The following is a 17,329-nucleotide window of genomic DNA, read 5'->3' as shown; positions in this document are numbered from 1 at the left end:
CCCCCCCCCCCCCGCGCGCGAAACAGAAAGAAAAAACGGGAACCAAAGTGTGGTGTTTGTCGGTCGCGGAGTGCAGGCGTTGAATTATCGAAAGCCGCAATATCCTTTACCAAGGCGCGAGTCGAACACCGTTGCAACCGTCACGCGGATAAGCGTTTCGCAATCCCCGTCAACCAGCTCGCCCCCTCCCATTGCCCCGTCGCGCCGATTCCATTGTCGAGCGGCGGTTTTTCGTCGCGATACGGGCTCGTTTCGCCGTAACGCGGATCGATCGTCGATCGAGAGAATTTTATTCGACGATCTAGAGAATTTTATTCGAAGATCGTCGTCTTCTCCGCAAAAATGTCGGATACGTCTGGGAAGGTCGATCGGCGGCCATCGTTCTTTCGCGAACGACGTGTCGGTGAGAAAGCATTCGATATCCTTTGAAGAGTTCTTCTTAACCGGAAGGATAGAAATTTAATTTTGTGAAACGGAATAGAGGAATCGAAACTGGAAAGTCTGATGTAATAAATGCTTTTTGTGGTCCAATGTATCTAGCGATTACATTTTAAGGATTTGGAAGGAATTGTGGGGGTGATATTCCAGTTGGTTGCAGAATTCTGTGGAATTCTAGTTCATCCCAGAATTCTGTAGAGTTCCAGTTCATTTCAGAATTCTATGAAATTCCATCTTATTCCAGAATTCTGTGGAACTCCAGTTCATTCCAGAATTCTTTGGAATTCCAGTTCATTTCAGAATTCGGTAGAGTTCCAGTTCATTCCAGAATTCGGTAGAGTTCCAGTTCATTTCAGAATTCTACGGAATTCCAGGTTATTCCAGAATTCTGTGGAACTCCAGTTCATTTTAAAATTCTATGAAATTCCAGCTAATTCCTGTAGAACTCCGGTTGACTCGAGAATTCTCTGGAATTCCAGTTCATCCCAGAATTCTAGACTTTAGTGAATTCATTGGAATTCTTAAAGGTGCCCAGTATAGTAATCAGAGTGTTGACGCGTGTCGCCCCAAAAAGTGGTATCTGGTCCGACTCCGAAATGTCAGAAAGCGTTCCACACAGAATGAGTCGATGCACGATGGAAAAAGAAAGGATTTCGTGGGAATCGAGGAAGGGAAAGGATAAAGGGGGCAGAGGCGGTAGTATACATATACTCGTCGCGTTGCGAAATACGCTCGGTCGTGGTCGGCTGACTTTCGATGAAATTCAATCGGTGAAAAACGGCCGAGCTGCTCTCGTTTGTTCGGACTGGACGTTAATTCTTGAAAGCATGGAAACCCGGTTTCTCGAGTAAATAACAGTCATGTAAATCGAAGTGGTAATATCTGGTGAACTACCCTGTATGTATGTATATACCTATTTCAAATCGCAATTTTCGTCTATCTATAAAACGAATCAACGACCGCACGACCGCCATTGATCTAAATTTCTAGAAAAATACGACCCCCCCCCCCCCCTGTTAGACGTCTTCATAACAATACGAATAATTTTATTTCTCGGAAATTCCACGCGTATAAGGGACGCCAAGGAGAAGAACTTCGGTTAAAGAAAGGACGAGTGGTTTCCGGCGAACGAGTTCCGTTCCCGGGCCATTTGCCCATTTCGAAGTCCGGGTAACACGCGTCCGGAAACGGTAACCATTTCGCTGCGGCGACCAGAAGAGACCAGAGAGGTTCTACCCGCAGTGACCTTCGCTTCACATGCGTCCGCGCTTTTATAACTCGCTTTCGCGTGCCTCGATCGCGCAAAAGTAGATTTATTTTCGCGGCCGCGGTGTTGTTTTCACGACGAGACCGCAACTGACCAAATATTGCCCCTGAGATATACATATGTGCATTTATACAGGGTGTCCCATTTAAATCTATCCGCTCGAATATCTCTGAAATTATTTGTGATACTGGAAAGTGTTTCAAAAGAAAAGGATTATTAATCTATTTATATCGAGAAACCATAGTGATATAATATTTACCATCATACGTCGCATGTAAGTTCGAAATTAAAATATCTCCTAAACTAATGGTTTCTCGACATAAATAGTCTAGGTTAATAATTTTTTACAGGGAATGACCAGCTGCATCGATCAATTCAAAATAAAGTTGACCTTCGTATGTCCTCTACGCCTCCACTTACAAAAAAATTATTGACATCAAATTATTCCTCGATACCATTTAACTTTTGCTTGAGACACTTTTCGGTATTACAAGTAATTTCAGAGATGTTCGAAGGGATCGATTTAAATGGGACACCCTTTATACACCGGTGAGGAATTTTTGGTAGGGGGTTGGCTGGTTCGATCGAATCAACTTTGTAGCGGAGCTAACTTGTTTGCGCAACGAATTACACGTATCGTCGAAGCGAAGTTTGTTTTTCGGTTTTTTCTTCTGTTTTGTTTTTTCCCGAGCGTATCGTTTCGATGCTTCGAAGGCCAAGTAGCGACGCGAGACGAGGGAGGCTCGATCGTGACCACAGCGTGTATATATATATAGAGAGAGAGAGAGATACAGAATTGTTAATTAATGAGACCGTGTGATAGCCCCGTGACACGTGGGAAATCTCTGGGCCGAGTTGCAGCTACTACGGGATGCATGGAATTTTTCATGGAAGGACCGAAATCTTTTTAATACACGGAAGTGCATCGCGTATTCGGGGGGATGGGAGTGGAGCTGCGTTTTAATTGGAGTCTGTAAGACCAACACGATTCATTAACCCGTTAACTGGAGTTCTCTTGTTCGTTTTTTTCTTATATTCTTTACCAGTGTCTAGATCTTATTGTATTAGAATGTTTCTTGACTCGACTGGAAAGCAAATTTTATTTACTTATAATATGTACTTAATACTATTAAGATTAATTATTAATTTTCGTCGAATTAAGTTTCAACGATCCGAGTTTATTAATCGATTAAAGTAAGTACAGTAAAGGCTCCATGAGAGTTGGATAGGAAGTTCCCCGTAAGAGTTTCAACTTTATCCCGAACACTGGGCGAGGTAAAGGAGGTGGAACTGCAAAGTGCATAGTTTCACCCTGATGATCCCGAGTTTCAAACTCTCATAGAGCTTTTACTGTACAGGTAATTCTATTGATTAGACATTCAACATTTGTGTCGCAGTCACAAGATCTAGAATCAGAAACCTAAATTAATCGGGACATGTATATTTTATATAAAAAAAAACAATTGTACGAAAACATGACAATTTAAAGCATTTTATTTCTACCGTGTCATAAATATATATTTTGCGAGGTAGCTGGCCGTGACAATTCTTCTCCAGTGGTTTCACCATGGGAGGGCATATCTCTTTGTCGCTTCTAATCCAAAGTTTCGCCCGTTAATACCGATTATACGTACACGAGCTCCTGGATAGATTTATGGCCCCAGTGTGCTCGTGTACCAAAACAAACACACCGCTCGTATGAATGCAAGCATCATTGACCACCGACGCTACTCGTTGACTCTGAACGAGGTAATACAGCCATTTACAACTAGACACGCGCGGTTAAATACCCGTCTCAATCCTTTCTGCTTTATACGATCGTTTTGCATTAACTGAACAAATTTTCCATATGTATGCATTACATAAAAAAAATTATGTATAAGGTGATTTGCAGTTGGTGTTATAAAATTCGATCCCAAAACGATTGGCTGCCGAGCCACGAGTGTTGTAATCGTTTGAAACTTGACGTATCGTTTCACAGCGAACATTCAATATGGCCGCCATTGGGGAAAGCTTACGCGTCTCTATGCGCCACATCATTGATTATAGCCTGACGTAGAACTCGGATACTATCAGCTGATTTTGTTTATGCTTCCATAATCTGTTTTTACGCGTCGTCGTAATTCTCGACTGTTTCGCAACGATACAGACTTACTTTGAATTTCAGACAATTTTAGGTTATGTTCGTTTGGGTATATTTGTTGCTTCCGTTTCGAAGCATCGATAATGAATTCGACTGCATACCTACATTGCAGATGCTTGTATAATATTACATTTCCGCGTCTACAAGTTTTCTTACAAATTACATTCAAATAGTTTAGAAGTTATTCTACAAATTTTCACTAGCAGTTACCGAGACCCTAAGCTCCGTAAAATACTGCTTGCAAAAGGTAAGAGTGTTTTCTGTAGAAACTGGGCCGAACAAGTTTGACTTCGGAGCTGCAATCTCTCGTCGGCAATTAAGACCTGTCTTTGTTGACATTACCACGAAGTATTGGAAATTGGGGACAATCGCGATAACCCTGGCCTCCTTCGGTGAACAGCTTTTTAGCGCAGAACAACGTTTGCCCGTAGGGAAAATGCTTCGAACATGATCAGACTTCTATGTTTCACGGGTGAAAAAGTGTGGCTTCAACTTGTCCAATAAAAGAAAATAATAATACACGGTATATATCTATAGCTTAGATTAACACCTTCAATCGCTGAAAGAGTATTCGAGGTACCCATCTACTAGAGTCCACATCTACTGGAATTAATTACAGTAGCACGTATGTGTACGTTTAATTTTTCTTTCATTCAAGCATCATTCCGAAACTGTACTTAAATATTCACTAGGAATTCCCCAACAAAAATAGAAACTCTACCAATTCATTTCCATTAGTATCTATAAATATATTTTAATTAAATACAACCGAAGAATAAAAAAAATATTCTTTCCAGTCTTAATAAATTCGTTCCCAAAGAGATTAATGGGCTACATGGGCGTAGCCAGACCCGGCAGGACGGAAAAAAGTGGCTTTTACCTCACCTTACAAGAAAAAAAATTGGATTTTGCCCCCGCCCCTCCCTTCCCAGAGTTATCAAATTTTTGCGTAATATTTAATATTGCAGTATAATTTAAAACACCTTTTTCACTGTGGAAGTCGACGTGTTAATGTTTTTGCCCCCCAACTGATAACCTGGCTACGCCCATGATGGGCTAATGCGAAACCTTGTTGCGTGTAATCGTAATCAATAACCGACAAAAGGGCTCGATTACGCTCACGTTAATTCCATAAACTCGTCGCTTCGTTTACGCCAGTGCCACGCTCCAATTTCGGAGCGTTTATCAAAACCAATTTCGCGCGGCCGGCGAATAAATGCATTCGCACGCGCGTCCTCTGGGTGGAAGCACCGAGATTATCTGGCACGCTGATAACCGTGCCCCGCCTTTGTTATCCGACGAAATTATGGTCGAACGAGAGAAGCCGGGCAAACACCGCGTCCGGCCGGTGTTAAATTATGCCTGCCTGGCCCTCTCGGTGTAATTTGACACGGTGCGTCTAATTCACCGTTGTTTCGATGCAATTTCACGCGGGACGCCCGATTGCGCCCGCGTTAGTTTATTTTAATCCCTGTCCCGTGCACCGGGTAAATTGAATGCTTTGTAATCTCTGTCCCTAAACCGTTTCAGTTTGTATCGAATAATGGTGTCGTCGCCCGTCCATTTCGCGTTTACGGATAATCCGAAGATTTTCTCGCGAAATTTCAACTGGATCACTCGTACAGAGTTCAAATTGGAGCAATGAGCATTTTCATTGGGGCAATAGAGACGCTACGCTGTCGAGAAACCAATATGGCCACCAAAAATCCAACATGGCCGCCGAAAAATTCAATATGGCTACCGAAAAATCCAATATGGCCACCGAAGAATCTAGTACGGGTTACCATTGGCAGCCATACAAGCTGGAACTTTCTGCACAATAAATATGCGGAAAAGGTGTCCATAAACTTAAGATAATTTCACGACACGTTTCTCCTATCTCTTTCGTTAACATATTACCTAACCGCAATTCACGTTATATTATAACATTAATTAACACTAGAACTACCAAACCAGTCAAAATGACTGGTCAATACACATATAACGACATTTTCTCAGATTTTTTGCACCTTTTATTACGACATAAGAGTGAAGAAATAACTCAATTTCTAAATTTCCAAATTTTCAAATGTTTTCCACGTTTATCCAGCGATCGAAGCAAATATGCGTTTATCGTCGGTAGTTCTAGTGTTAAGAATATCTCCGAAAACACTGGTATATTTTCCCACGATGATCTTGAATTACCGATACATTGAACAGATCACAGATGAAATCATAAGATTACAGTACGAGTGTCACCTGCGTAAAACTTTGTCGAGCTCGAAACGCGTGAAATCCTTGTTTCGCGATCCCTATTGAGGCTCAGACAGACAGATAAGTACTTAGATAGATAGATGATCATAGCCCTGGGATACATATGCGTGCAGTATCCGGCTCCGTATTGCGTCCAGACAGTGTACGAGGATAGGGTAGCCCGCGGTGATAGGTATATATGAGGACAGGTATATGACGGGGCCCGTGTCACGTGCACGGACAGGTATATACCGACCATAAGCAGTTTCGTAATTTAATGCGGCCTTATTAGCGGAATGAAGGGGCACCACGAGATCTAACCGACGGCTGTTCTTGATTCCAGCAACTCTCCTTTCCATCCACGCAATCCAGCCATGGATCGGCGGGCTTCACATTCAGCCTTTCCGGCAACCAGGACATCGAGGGTCCTCAGGGTGGCTTCGAGTGCATCCAACAGACCGGCCCCAAGTGAGTCACACGTTTCCAGTTCGCCTTTCAGCGTGTCTATCCCCCCTTATCTTTCGTTTTCTTCTTGAACGCCTCTCCTCTCACGCGAGTCTGCTGCGTGTTATCTTGCCGGGTGGTCGAGTTTTTCCTTTTCATTTTTGGGGTTCCTTTAACCCTCCTGCTGCTCTGTTCGGGTCAGTTTGCCAGGAACATTCATCTTTTTGTAACACCTCTCGGATGTTTTTTCACGTTTGAGTCAGTTTTATGCACTTGATTTTTTAACAGACCTCCCTTTTACGTAATCTTAATAATTCTGATGTATAGACTACGGATGGTCTTGACTACACCTAATTTCATAGAAACTGGAAGGTTCGTTGAAGAGTCTGATGCGTTAATGATACTTAGTTTTGGACAATTGTGTGCGCTGTAACATTGAATAACATCCGAAGTCTGTTAACGGAAATTAGACTGCGAATTATTCGTGTGCGAAGTGACATTTTTTTAAGCGATTCATAAAGGTAAGAACAAAAGTAGGAAATTCCTTCTTCCCTTGTATAAAGTAGAAAACTCGTTGTGTCTTTTATCGTATTTCACAAAGCCCCATAGGCTATAAGCGCATAAAATCTGCAGTCTAATAATAAAACAAACACCCCGAAATTATCGATTTTCTGGGTCCTCACGGAACCTCCCACGAAACGACACCGCGATCGCAGTGTTTCAGCCGACGACCTCTTTATCGGTCGTTTCTTTATCGCCGTAATTTTTCCCTGCGCAGGAGCCTGGAGAGCCTTGGCGCATTGCCGTGTAAAATGCGGATACAGGCGAACGACGACGTGTACGAGACAACCAGGCATCGTATGGCCGTCGCCGAGGAGAATAACAAGAACAAATGGTAAGTCAACGTCACAACAGCATTCCTGTTTTTGCGCTGTAAAGGTGTTCGGCTAATGATTGCGAAACATTTGAATTGTATCGATATTTTCTGTCGATACGTATTGATTACCCAGAGCAGAGTTGGGTACAATTTTATTCAAATAACACATAATGAAACAGGATCGTCATTCTGGCCTTAAACAGTTATACAAATGAGATGAAATAATTATTTTTCAAGTATTTATTTATTTCAAGAGGAAATATTATTTTATTATAAAAATTAGAATTCGAAATTGGCGAAGTACTTTTTTTTTTTATCTTTCATTCGTTATCCGAAACTCTTTATCTAGATAATGAGTTTGCCATTTGAAAATTGTTTTTTTTTCAAAATTGAAAATAAACCATTTGTCTGAGCAGATATTCACTGAGGCAGATTCTCAGATGACATTGTGAAGAAGAAATCGATCAATCGCAAACTTCATGGGAAACTCGCGATTAGGTCCATTTTCCTTACGGATCTGTTACGTTACGGAAAATCCAGCGGTTATGTCGAAATTTCGGATATTTGTGGATTAAGTATCTATACTACTGGAATACATCGTCACATTAAATATCGATATCCGAAATATCGATATTTGAATGGAAAAGTATCGATATTTGAATTGAAAAGTACGGATATTCGAAATATTTATATATGGATTGGAAACTGTCGACATTTGAATTGAAAAGTATCGATATTTGAATTGAAAAGTATCGACATTTGAATTGAAAAGTATCGATACTTGAATTGAAAAGTATCGACATTTGAATTGAAAAGTATCGATATTTGAATTGAAAAGTATGGATATTCCGTATCGATATTTGAATTGAAAAGTTGGACGCCCGTGACTATGTTCGGTCGAACGTATAGCGGTCTCATCGATCCCCTGGAGGGCCAGCACGATTTTTCTTCCGTGACTCGGAGTCGTCGCCGACCCCCAACGCGGTTGTTCGTTCTATTTCGAGCATCGTTGGGTGTCATATTCGTGTGTGCACGCGTGTATTACCATCTTCGTAAACAAATCGAAGCAGCCAGCCCCTTCTGCTATTTAATTTGCCTACCGTTCAACGAGGCGCATCCACGGCCGTGATCCTTCGATAATTTAAATGTCAGATTTTCCGGTTACACATCCTCGCCACTTCGTTTAATTCGCGTATGCCCTGTACAGTCGCACGATCAGTGGCTCCGATCGTTAATTTACCACTGGTTCCCGTTGACACGGATCTGCGTCATAAGCAGGAGCTTAGCGCCATAGAGAAAAAAGAAAATCGAGCGCCAACGTGTTGACTAGCGTTATCGTATTCTTTCCGATCGAACGTCGTCTGACGACGTATAAGGAGAGTATAAATACGTAAGATATATGCCCAGACAAGTGTCTACTTGAGGATATAGTGATTTCAGTTTATATAAAATGAATCGTGACAGATTTCTTTCAGTAGTATTATCTCGACGTGCATTATGAAAAGTAACATGTCTCATTTATCTTACAAAGACTAGCACTTTCAACTTTGTGACCACGAAAAGCAGCACTAGTCGATTTCGATCTCGAAAAGTAGCATATTTTCATTTATAGCGATGAAGAATAGCGTTTTGTGCTTTTTCGCTACGGAAACTATCGCGGAACGTAGCACGTTTCACTTCTAGCTGCGAAAAACATCACATTAGATAGGTTGCCCAGCATTTATGTCAACTGTACGTGAGTTGAACTGTGCTAGTCTTCGTAGAACACACGAAACGTGTTGTGGACTCTAACTATATTGCCACTGAATATATTGCTATGCGAAGCACTTCCCCTTCACACGTACTTTCTCGCACACGGATTCGCTCTCCCACCACGTTACGTACGCCGGCGCACCAGCACGATCCAGCTTCTGCGCAGGCGCAGACCAAGGCTATGACGATAGAACTTAGCATGGAGGGGGCTCTGAACTCATTGCCGTTTTACTCCCCTACAGCCCCGAGCATTGCAATATAGTTAGACTCCGCTGTACTTTTCGAAATACGCTATTATTCGTGGCAAACTTCGAAACGTGCTCGCTATCACGATGAATGTCAAACATGCTAATTATCGGTGGAAACGAAACGTGCTTCTTCTCGTGATAAATCGAAACATGCCAGTCTTCGTACGACAAATGAAACGTGCTAATTTTCGTAACGCAGGTCGATTTTATCAAGTGTTTCCGAACGAGAAATCAACGAAGAAACACACCGTTGAATTTTTCTTATCTCGACGGTTGTTCGGTGTATTACAGTACGGGATCTCGACCAATTACTGCAACCATGGCGCAAAAATACGCTGTTCCAGCTTTACTCGCGGGCGTATTTATAATTAACCCCCCCGGTGTCAGTCTCCAGGTCGTAGCCACGGGCTTCCGTCCCCTCGCTCGTATAATAATAAGTGTATGTAGAACTGTTCCGAGCCGCATTAAGCTCGGTTGAATTATTAAGGCGCCACGTTTTCTGCATTTTATCGTCGTTACGTCTGCCATCAGTCTCTCTCGTCTCTCGCGTCCAACTACAATTACGAATTTTCGTTTAATTAATATTTCAATTATGAGTTCTGTCACATGGATCGTGCAAATACTAGGGTGATTTTAATATTTGATACATATACATAATTATTTATATTTTTTTACAGTGCCGGCGATTTTCGCCCTCCCCAGAATCCCCAAATTGATAAACTGAGATCTCGCGACATAATTAGTCGCCACTATATCTGCTTTTCCGAGACTAGCACTGCTTTTTCCGGTTTGCAAATACCTCTGAAATGGACGAACAAAATAGACCGATACGTGGATATTTATGATTCAATATTCATGAAGTACCTTAATACATATATTTGTAGTTGTCAGGAGAAACGTCGCATGTCATTCGTTTTCACTTTCGAGATATTGTCGTTTAAAGTTCTGGACACCATTTCGTCTTATTTATTAGACATGTATCCTTGTTTTTCTTTTACGATATAAATGTATATTTCCTTTACTTTGCATAATATTCTTCTAGGCATTGCGTTGTTTTTTGTAAAATACAAGCTACATATGCATTTACCAATCGTATGTAAGTGTCCTATTTCTAGTGAAAGAAAAACATGGAGTATAATTTTATTGTTTCTATTTTACACTAAAAATAAATTAACGATCACAAACACACGCGTAATCGTCGTATTTTCGAAAGTTTGTGGACTTACGTTGTTTTATCTAATGCACAGCAACTGAATATTGGACTTCGGTTAAAATGCATTACTTTCTTTAAATATACAAAATTTCTCTTCATACATTTTTTTTTATAAATATATAAATCCTGCTCGATTAATGCACAAAGTCCAATTTTTTGATATAGTTTCTCCTTACAGCCACAAATATAATCTTGACACCCAGAAATTTTTGCACGCTCTCACATTATGACAAACACCTTCTTTAAATAGTGAGATATTGCTTTAATATTGTCTGCCCAATATTCTGCACACTATAAACATTTGATTTCAGTGGAAGTAAGAATTCGATTCTGTGAAAATTGAGAAGATTCGTAAATTCGCGTTACTTTACGACACGACCCCGATACGAGGGGTTAAATCGTTTAATTTATTTCACACGTAACGTTCACGGTCAAGGCTAAAAGTACCACACAAGTGCGACTTTGCCACGAGCTCGAACCCTTTTCCGCTTTCGTTTTGCGCCGCGGGACAAAAGGCATTATCGCCGCGTGGCACAGTTTACGCGAGCGAATCACGTAACCGGGGACCCGAGCAGAGCGGATTTCCATGTCAGGAAAAAAAGTAAGATATAAATGAAGAAAAAAAATGTAAAGACAAAGGATGTAGTAAAGAGAGATCAACGAATTCGATAGAACAATGAACAAGAAAAATACTTTAAAGTAAATTTTAATTATTCACAACCAACTTGGAAAATTTTTATTCTATATTTTCGACTTATTTTTACATGTAGAACTACATCCTTTTGGGTTGTACTACCAATTTGGAAACACTCTGTACACATCCTACAATTTTAACATTAAATATCTCATAAACTAATGGCCGTATGCAGCTGAAACAAATATCGTTGACTTCGGAATTCTAAGCTCTATCACTTTGCCGAGGTTTAATTAAAAGCCAGTGTTGTACCTGGGGATGCTCTGCTTGTAAGCCCCGTCGGACACATCGAACAGCGATATATTCGTCGAACCTAACACCAGTTACGTAAGCCCACAGTGTGTATAACAACAAAAGCGATAATTGGCTTCGGTCGTGATTGGTAACTTGCGTCAAAGGATGGAGGGGATCGATTAATCAATTTTGACCCCGAGAAAGATGATTTGACGTGGGGGGGGGGGGGGGGGGGGGGGGGGGGGGGGGGACGATGTCTCTGCGTAAAAAACGTCAGACCAAGGCATTCTTATTTTATCACTGTTAAAACGGGAGATATTAACACTAGAACTACCAAGGATAAACGCATATTAGCTTCCATCGGTGGATAAACGTGAAAAATTTTTGAAAATTTCGAAATTGACTAATTTCTTCGCTTCCATATCGTAATAAAAGGTGCAAAAGATTTGTGAAAATATATTCCCATAACATTTTAATCGTCGTTGTAAGAGTGTATTGATTCTAATGTTAAATACACAGTGGAAAATATTACCATAAAAGAACCTAATGATATTGAAAATGGTTATCGGTGACGGTAATAATAATTTCGAAATTGTTTCATTTGTGGGGGATTCGATGAAGATTTCTAACGATGTTTCTTTGTTACAGCACCAGGGTGATCAAGGCAAACGGACCGGACATCGGTCGCAAGGTGAAGGTGAAAGCGTCCGGAAGGCCCATACCGTCTCCATCGAACTCGAGGCATCGGGAATCGACGAGCATTCCATCATTCGGCAGCCAGCCCAGACTGTCGTCTTCCTCCTACAAGCCAGCCGCTAGTAGTAATCCACCGCCAGCCCGGAATCCACCGGAGAAAAAGGTCTCCGACGTCATGCGCAGGCCATTGAAGTACGTATCCGCTGATATCGATGCTAACTGTGACGTAGCCACCTTAACGTAGGCGTCGAGGCACATCCGATGAAGAATACCGCGAAACGTGTAACGGTACACACGTACACGATACCCGGACCCCGTCGAGAATCGTAATTTTCGATCAGCCTCGCGGTAGGAATGAGGAATTATCGTTGCCAGAGTGATTAACCCCTTGTCGTACTCTGACAAGTATAACTCGTGATCACAATGTCGTGTCAAACATGAATGTCACGAACATGGATGTAGCCAGAGGGGGAGGAAAAAAGTGGCTTTTGCCCCAGCCTAAAAGAAAAAAATCAGATTTTACCCCACCAACCTTCCCATCCAAGTGTTACAAAATTTTGGCGTAATTTTTTATATTGTATTTAAGTATTTGGTATTAACTAACCATTATTCTCTTCTTTGACAGGGAGAGGCTTATTCATCTCCTTGCTTTGAGGCCGTACAAAAAACCTGAACTGTACGATCGCATAAACAGAGGTAACGGAAGAAATTCGAAGTTTAATTATATTGTCAGAACAATATGCATCAGTTTAGCTAAGCCATACTGTTCGCTGTTTTAGAGGGTATAAAGGAACGAGAACGCAGCATCATGACGACGATTCTGAAGCAGGTGGCGTTCATGAGGGACAACACGTACCATTTGCACAGGTATGTGTGGAACGATGTACAGGAAGACTGGCCTTACTACACCGAACAGGAGAAGGCGATGCTGAAGAGGAGGAAACCTCAGAATCTAACTCCTCCTGGTTCCAGTGATGGTGGATCCAGCGGTGAGTCTGACTGTCTACTAACATTTGTCTCGAAATGTTTCATAATTTCTACCAGGTAGCACCATTATAACAGAATATAAGTTAATCCGTATAAACAGAGGATCAAGATATACTAGGGAGCTTCGTCATAAGCACACCCCTAAACAGTATTGTACTTCGTTATAAGCACCCCCAAAATAGTATAGTCTCCAAATGTAACTTTAGACTACCTGCAGAGAATGTATAGAAACAATGATAAAACAAGGGACAGTATTTACTAATTAAATTTTTTTGTGATAACTACAAATGCTACCCTCTACGATACTATGATTCAGAAATAATAATCATATTTACTGTCCACCTGACCAAAAAACTGACCAAGAATCTTCTTATCCAATCATAAACAGAAGCTACCCCTCCCCATCGTCCAAGACCGGTCCGCCCCGAACGGTCCCTTGAACAACGTCTGTTAACGATTCCAGGTAGCGGTCAGTCGCCCAATTCCACTCACCCAGGTTCACCTCCGGCGATCACCGCACCGCCTCCATCTCTCGGCGCGAAACGGCCTGGCTACTACCAGGGTAACGACGGGTTGCCGACGAAGAAGCAGCGTGTGTCGCACTGCAAGAAGCCGGAGCCGAGTTCCACGAGCACCGGGGAGAACGGAAGGACGGCTGGTGGTGGTAGTAGTAACAGTGTTAGTGGAGCTCCCGGCGGTGGTGGAGCCGGTGGTGGTAGTAGTGCTAGTGGCAGTGCTGGTGGTGGTGGCAGTATCGGTGTCGTTCACGGTTGGGACCAGAGGCAGCATCAGCGTGATCGACGTGGCGATTACCGGCCGGAAAGAACAGCGAACAGTGATGTGCTACGTGGTGGTGGTGGTGGTGGTGGTGGTAGCAGTGGATACGGTGGCGGAGGCGGCGGTGGTAAACCGTGCATGACGCCGACCAGTGACAGTGAAGAGAACAGCCGGATCGGTCACCATCGTGGTGACGCCGTCATCGCGAGCGCTGGGACCACCACGTCCATCGGGGGCAACGGCATCGGCAACGGCGGCGGCGGCAGTTCGACCACCAGCCATAATTCTCATAGTAGTGTAGCTCATAGTAGTTCGTCGAGCAGCGGCGGTCGTCATCATCATGGGGCCGGTAAGACGTCAGCAATGGCGGCGTCGACGACGACAACGACAGTCACCGCTGATGGACACCGCGCTGCCATCGCGGCTGTGGATTACGTGGCGCGTTCGAGTGGTGCCGTGACTGACGGTGGTGGTAGTGCTGGTAGTTACAGTGGTAGTTCGAACGGGATGGACAGGAGGGACAGGAGCGACAGGGGGCGAGGCGGCGACCGGGACTCGAAGAAGAGAAACACCGGAAGCTCGAGCAACTCTTACAACGACCTGGCCAGCACCGAGGACAGCACCGTTACCACGTCCACGTGCAGTCTCGATCTGCCAGAGAGTCCTAAATCATCGGAGTACCCGGACTACCTCACGTGAGTGTCTTGCAAGATGATCAGGGGGCTTGTGATTGTTACCCGAACAGAGTTAAGGCTTGGGTTAGGTATGGATGATTAGCGCGACTCGTGGGGCAACCGTGGCCCTTAGAGTGTGAATTAAAAGTATAAAGTTGTATGTAGGGACACTATTCTTGTTATCTTTGCAGTTCACAAATTTAAGATCCCTGGAAAGTTGTCCAATTCGTTGGGTGTATAAGTTGTACATATTGTATCGATGCGTTACGATTTGTCCACAGGTACTACACGACAATAAGCAGCTCGGAACAGAGAAAACGTTACAAGGCGGAATTCAATGCTGATTACGAAGAGTATCGAAGGTTGCACACTCAGGTAGCGAAGGTATCGAAACGGTTTACTCACCTTCAGGAACGGTTGAAACAAGAAGAGGCCAATGGGAACTGGGACGAATATCAGGTAGTGTATCCCTTTCGAATAACAACTTTCCTCTTTTTTAGAGAACTATTATCAGAGTATGACTTTTGTTCAACGTAAAAAGAGTACCAAACAGTCAAAAAGCTCATAGCTCGAATTCCACGTAAAGGAAGATATTATTAAGAAAACACACTATTTCCAATTATACCAAAGATCGTCAGACAGTGTATTTAATAGTTCTTTTTGATTGTTGTCGTTTCCAGGAAATAAGGCGGCAGATTCTCTACGAGTATAACGAAACGAAACGGGACCCTGTACATAAGGAAACGAAACGTCGATTCCACTATCTGCACGAGAAACTCAGCCACATCAAGCGGCTGGTACTCGAGTACGACACGCAGAACTGCGGCGGCAGCATGATGACCACGTCCAGCGCGAGCGCCGATGGTAGCAACGAACTTAAGGAAATGGACAGTTTGCACTACTGACACAAACTGAAAAGGCCGCCTCTTATCCTCTACCTTATCTCGGTTGTCGATACGCTGCTGTCTCCGTTGTCGCAGAATTTGCATTTTCTCGGCATGTTCCAAGGCTGATCTAAACGGTCCACATGGTTCCTGGGTTCTATCGCCGAATGAGAATAAACAAACAAACAAACAAAAAAAAAGAAAGAAGAAAATAACTGAACCAGTCAAGTACTCTGAGCCGGGGTTGCAAGATGTTCACGACACATCACAGGGAAGATGAAGAAGACGAAGAAGGGGAGAAAGAAACCTTCATGGTGTGAGTCAAACGTGCGCGTGCGCGGAGGTCGAAGATTTCTTTGTAATTGTGACTAACCGCGACCAGTGTGATATCTTCGACTTGCGCCGTCCGTGCGGTGTGTCACCGCCGTCGAGCCTACACGCTCCTCGCGCCGCACACGTTTGACCAATGGGTTAACCACCGATGAAGGCTTTTCACGACAATCGGGTACGTTTGCAGAAACAAACAAAACAAAAAAAAAGAAAACAAACGAGAACGAATTAAAGCAGATAGAGGGAGGAAACGAAAAAAAAAATAAAACGAGAAAGTCCATCCGCATAAAGAGAAAGAAAACGAGATAAAAAAAAAAGGGCATTCGCGAAGGCGTCAGATGTATTGAAATTCGCGCGAGCCGAAAGTGTACGCGCGCACGCAGCCTGCCGTGTCGTATGTATATGTGTGTGCGTGTGTGTGCGTGTGTGTGCGTTTCCACGAAGCTGTCCTCCGACGATAATAGGAATAGAGAAAACGATTAACTAGGGGGAAGAAACGCGAAGAAGGAAGGCGAAGGGAGGGGTTAAGGGGCGGGAGCAAGTAATTGACTCTACAAATAAGTTACTTACCGTGCGCACGTCCAAGTGTGTCGTCCAAGTTTAAGAGTACCGTAGAATTAAAGAAGATTAGAAGAAACAAACGAAAAAAAAAAACAGAAACAAAGAAAAATGCGAATGCGAGAAGAGGGTCCAAAAAAAAAAAGGTAGTACAGGCTTATCATGTGCCACATGTCCGGAAGAGACTATACTACTCTTTTTCCGCAGAAGGAAAAAAGGGAGAGACGAGCACACACAGACTGTCCACGAGCCGGCGCGTGGGGATCCGCGCGTGGATTCGGCCGCTCGCCGTTTTTCTTTCCTTTTATTTCTCTCTTCTCCCCGTTGTCCTCCGTCGCGACACTCGAGCGAAACGGGGGACGGTAAACGAATAGCTTTCGGTAAGAGAGAGAGACCTTTGTACTATTTCGCGAATGTGAAACGGGGATGGTCCTTTGTTACTTCTTCGTTGTTTGGTTTCTTCGCCGTGGGAACCGCGTGCGCGCGCCTGCTCATTCGCATCGACGGTCATCGAGAGCCTATTTCGACTCGGTAGTCAGACGCGAATGGGCAACGCGAAATGATCGAAAACGATCTAGTGCGCGTACGACAAACCATCGGGATATACGAGAAGAACGAACAATGTTATTGTACTCTGTTTAGCATTACCTGCCATAAAGTGATATATGACCGAGCAAAATCAACGGATCGCGGTCGGTCGAGAGCCTACCCCGATTTAGTAGTAGTCGCGCGGCTCAGACTGTTGGTCGGAATTTGTCGGAAGATTGAACGCGATCGATCGTTAGTGATTCCGGTTGTGTATATCGTAAAACGCTAGGGTAGACCCATTTTTTACTGTTTCGAGAAAGCATTAGTCATTCGAAAGGGAGAATGCTCAGCGG

At 43.2% G+C, this 17,329-nt stretch overlaps 1 protein-coding gene across 1 annotated transcript in view; it reads left to right on the top strand.

Moving 5' to 3' along the window:
* LOC107188290 (RNA polymerase II elongation factor Ell) overlaps window positions 1–16,761 on the top strand; it is a 152,283-nt gene extending 135,522 nt beyond the window's left edge. The window contains exons 3-10 of the mRNA XM_015576559.1: window positions 6,424–6,548; window positions 7,303–7,419; window positions 12,191–12,430; window positions 12,864–12,934; window positions 13,018–13,227; window positions 13,689–14,697; window positions 14,958–15,135; window positions 15,357–16,761. Of these exons, the coding sequence (XP_015432045.1) occupies window positions 6,424–6,548; window positions 7,303–7,419; window positions 12,191–12,430; window positions 12,864–12,934; window positions 13,018–13,227; window positions 13,689–14,697; window positions 14,958–15,135; window positions 15,357–15,581 (2,175 nt within the window). The 3' untranslated portion in view covers window positions 15,582–16,761. The remainder of the gene's footprint in view (window positions 1–6,423; window positions 6,549–7,302; window positions 7,420–12,190; window positions 12,431–12,863; window positions 12,935–13,017; window positions 13,228–13,688; window positions 14,698–14,957; window positions 15,136–15,356) is intronic.
* Window positions 16,762–17,329: the final 568 nt, after the last annotated feature.

This window comes from Dufourea novaeangliae, unplaced genomic scaffold (genome assembly GCF_001272555.1).
Source record: "Dufourea novaeangliae isolate 0120121106 unplaced genomic scaffold, ASM127255v1 scaffold118, whole genome shotgun sequence".
Taxonomy (NCBI): domain Eukaryota; kingdom Metazoa; phylum Arthropoda; class Insecta; order Hymenoptera; family Halictidae; genus Dufourea; species Dufourea novaeangliae.
This window is presented reverse-complemented; position numbering and strand designations above follow the sequence as displayed.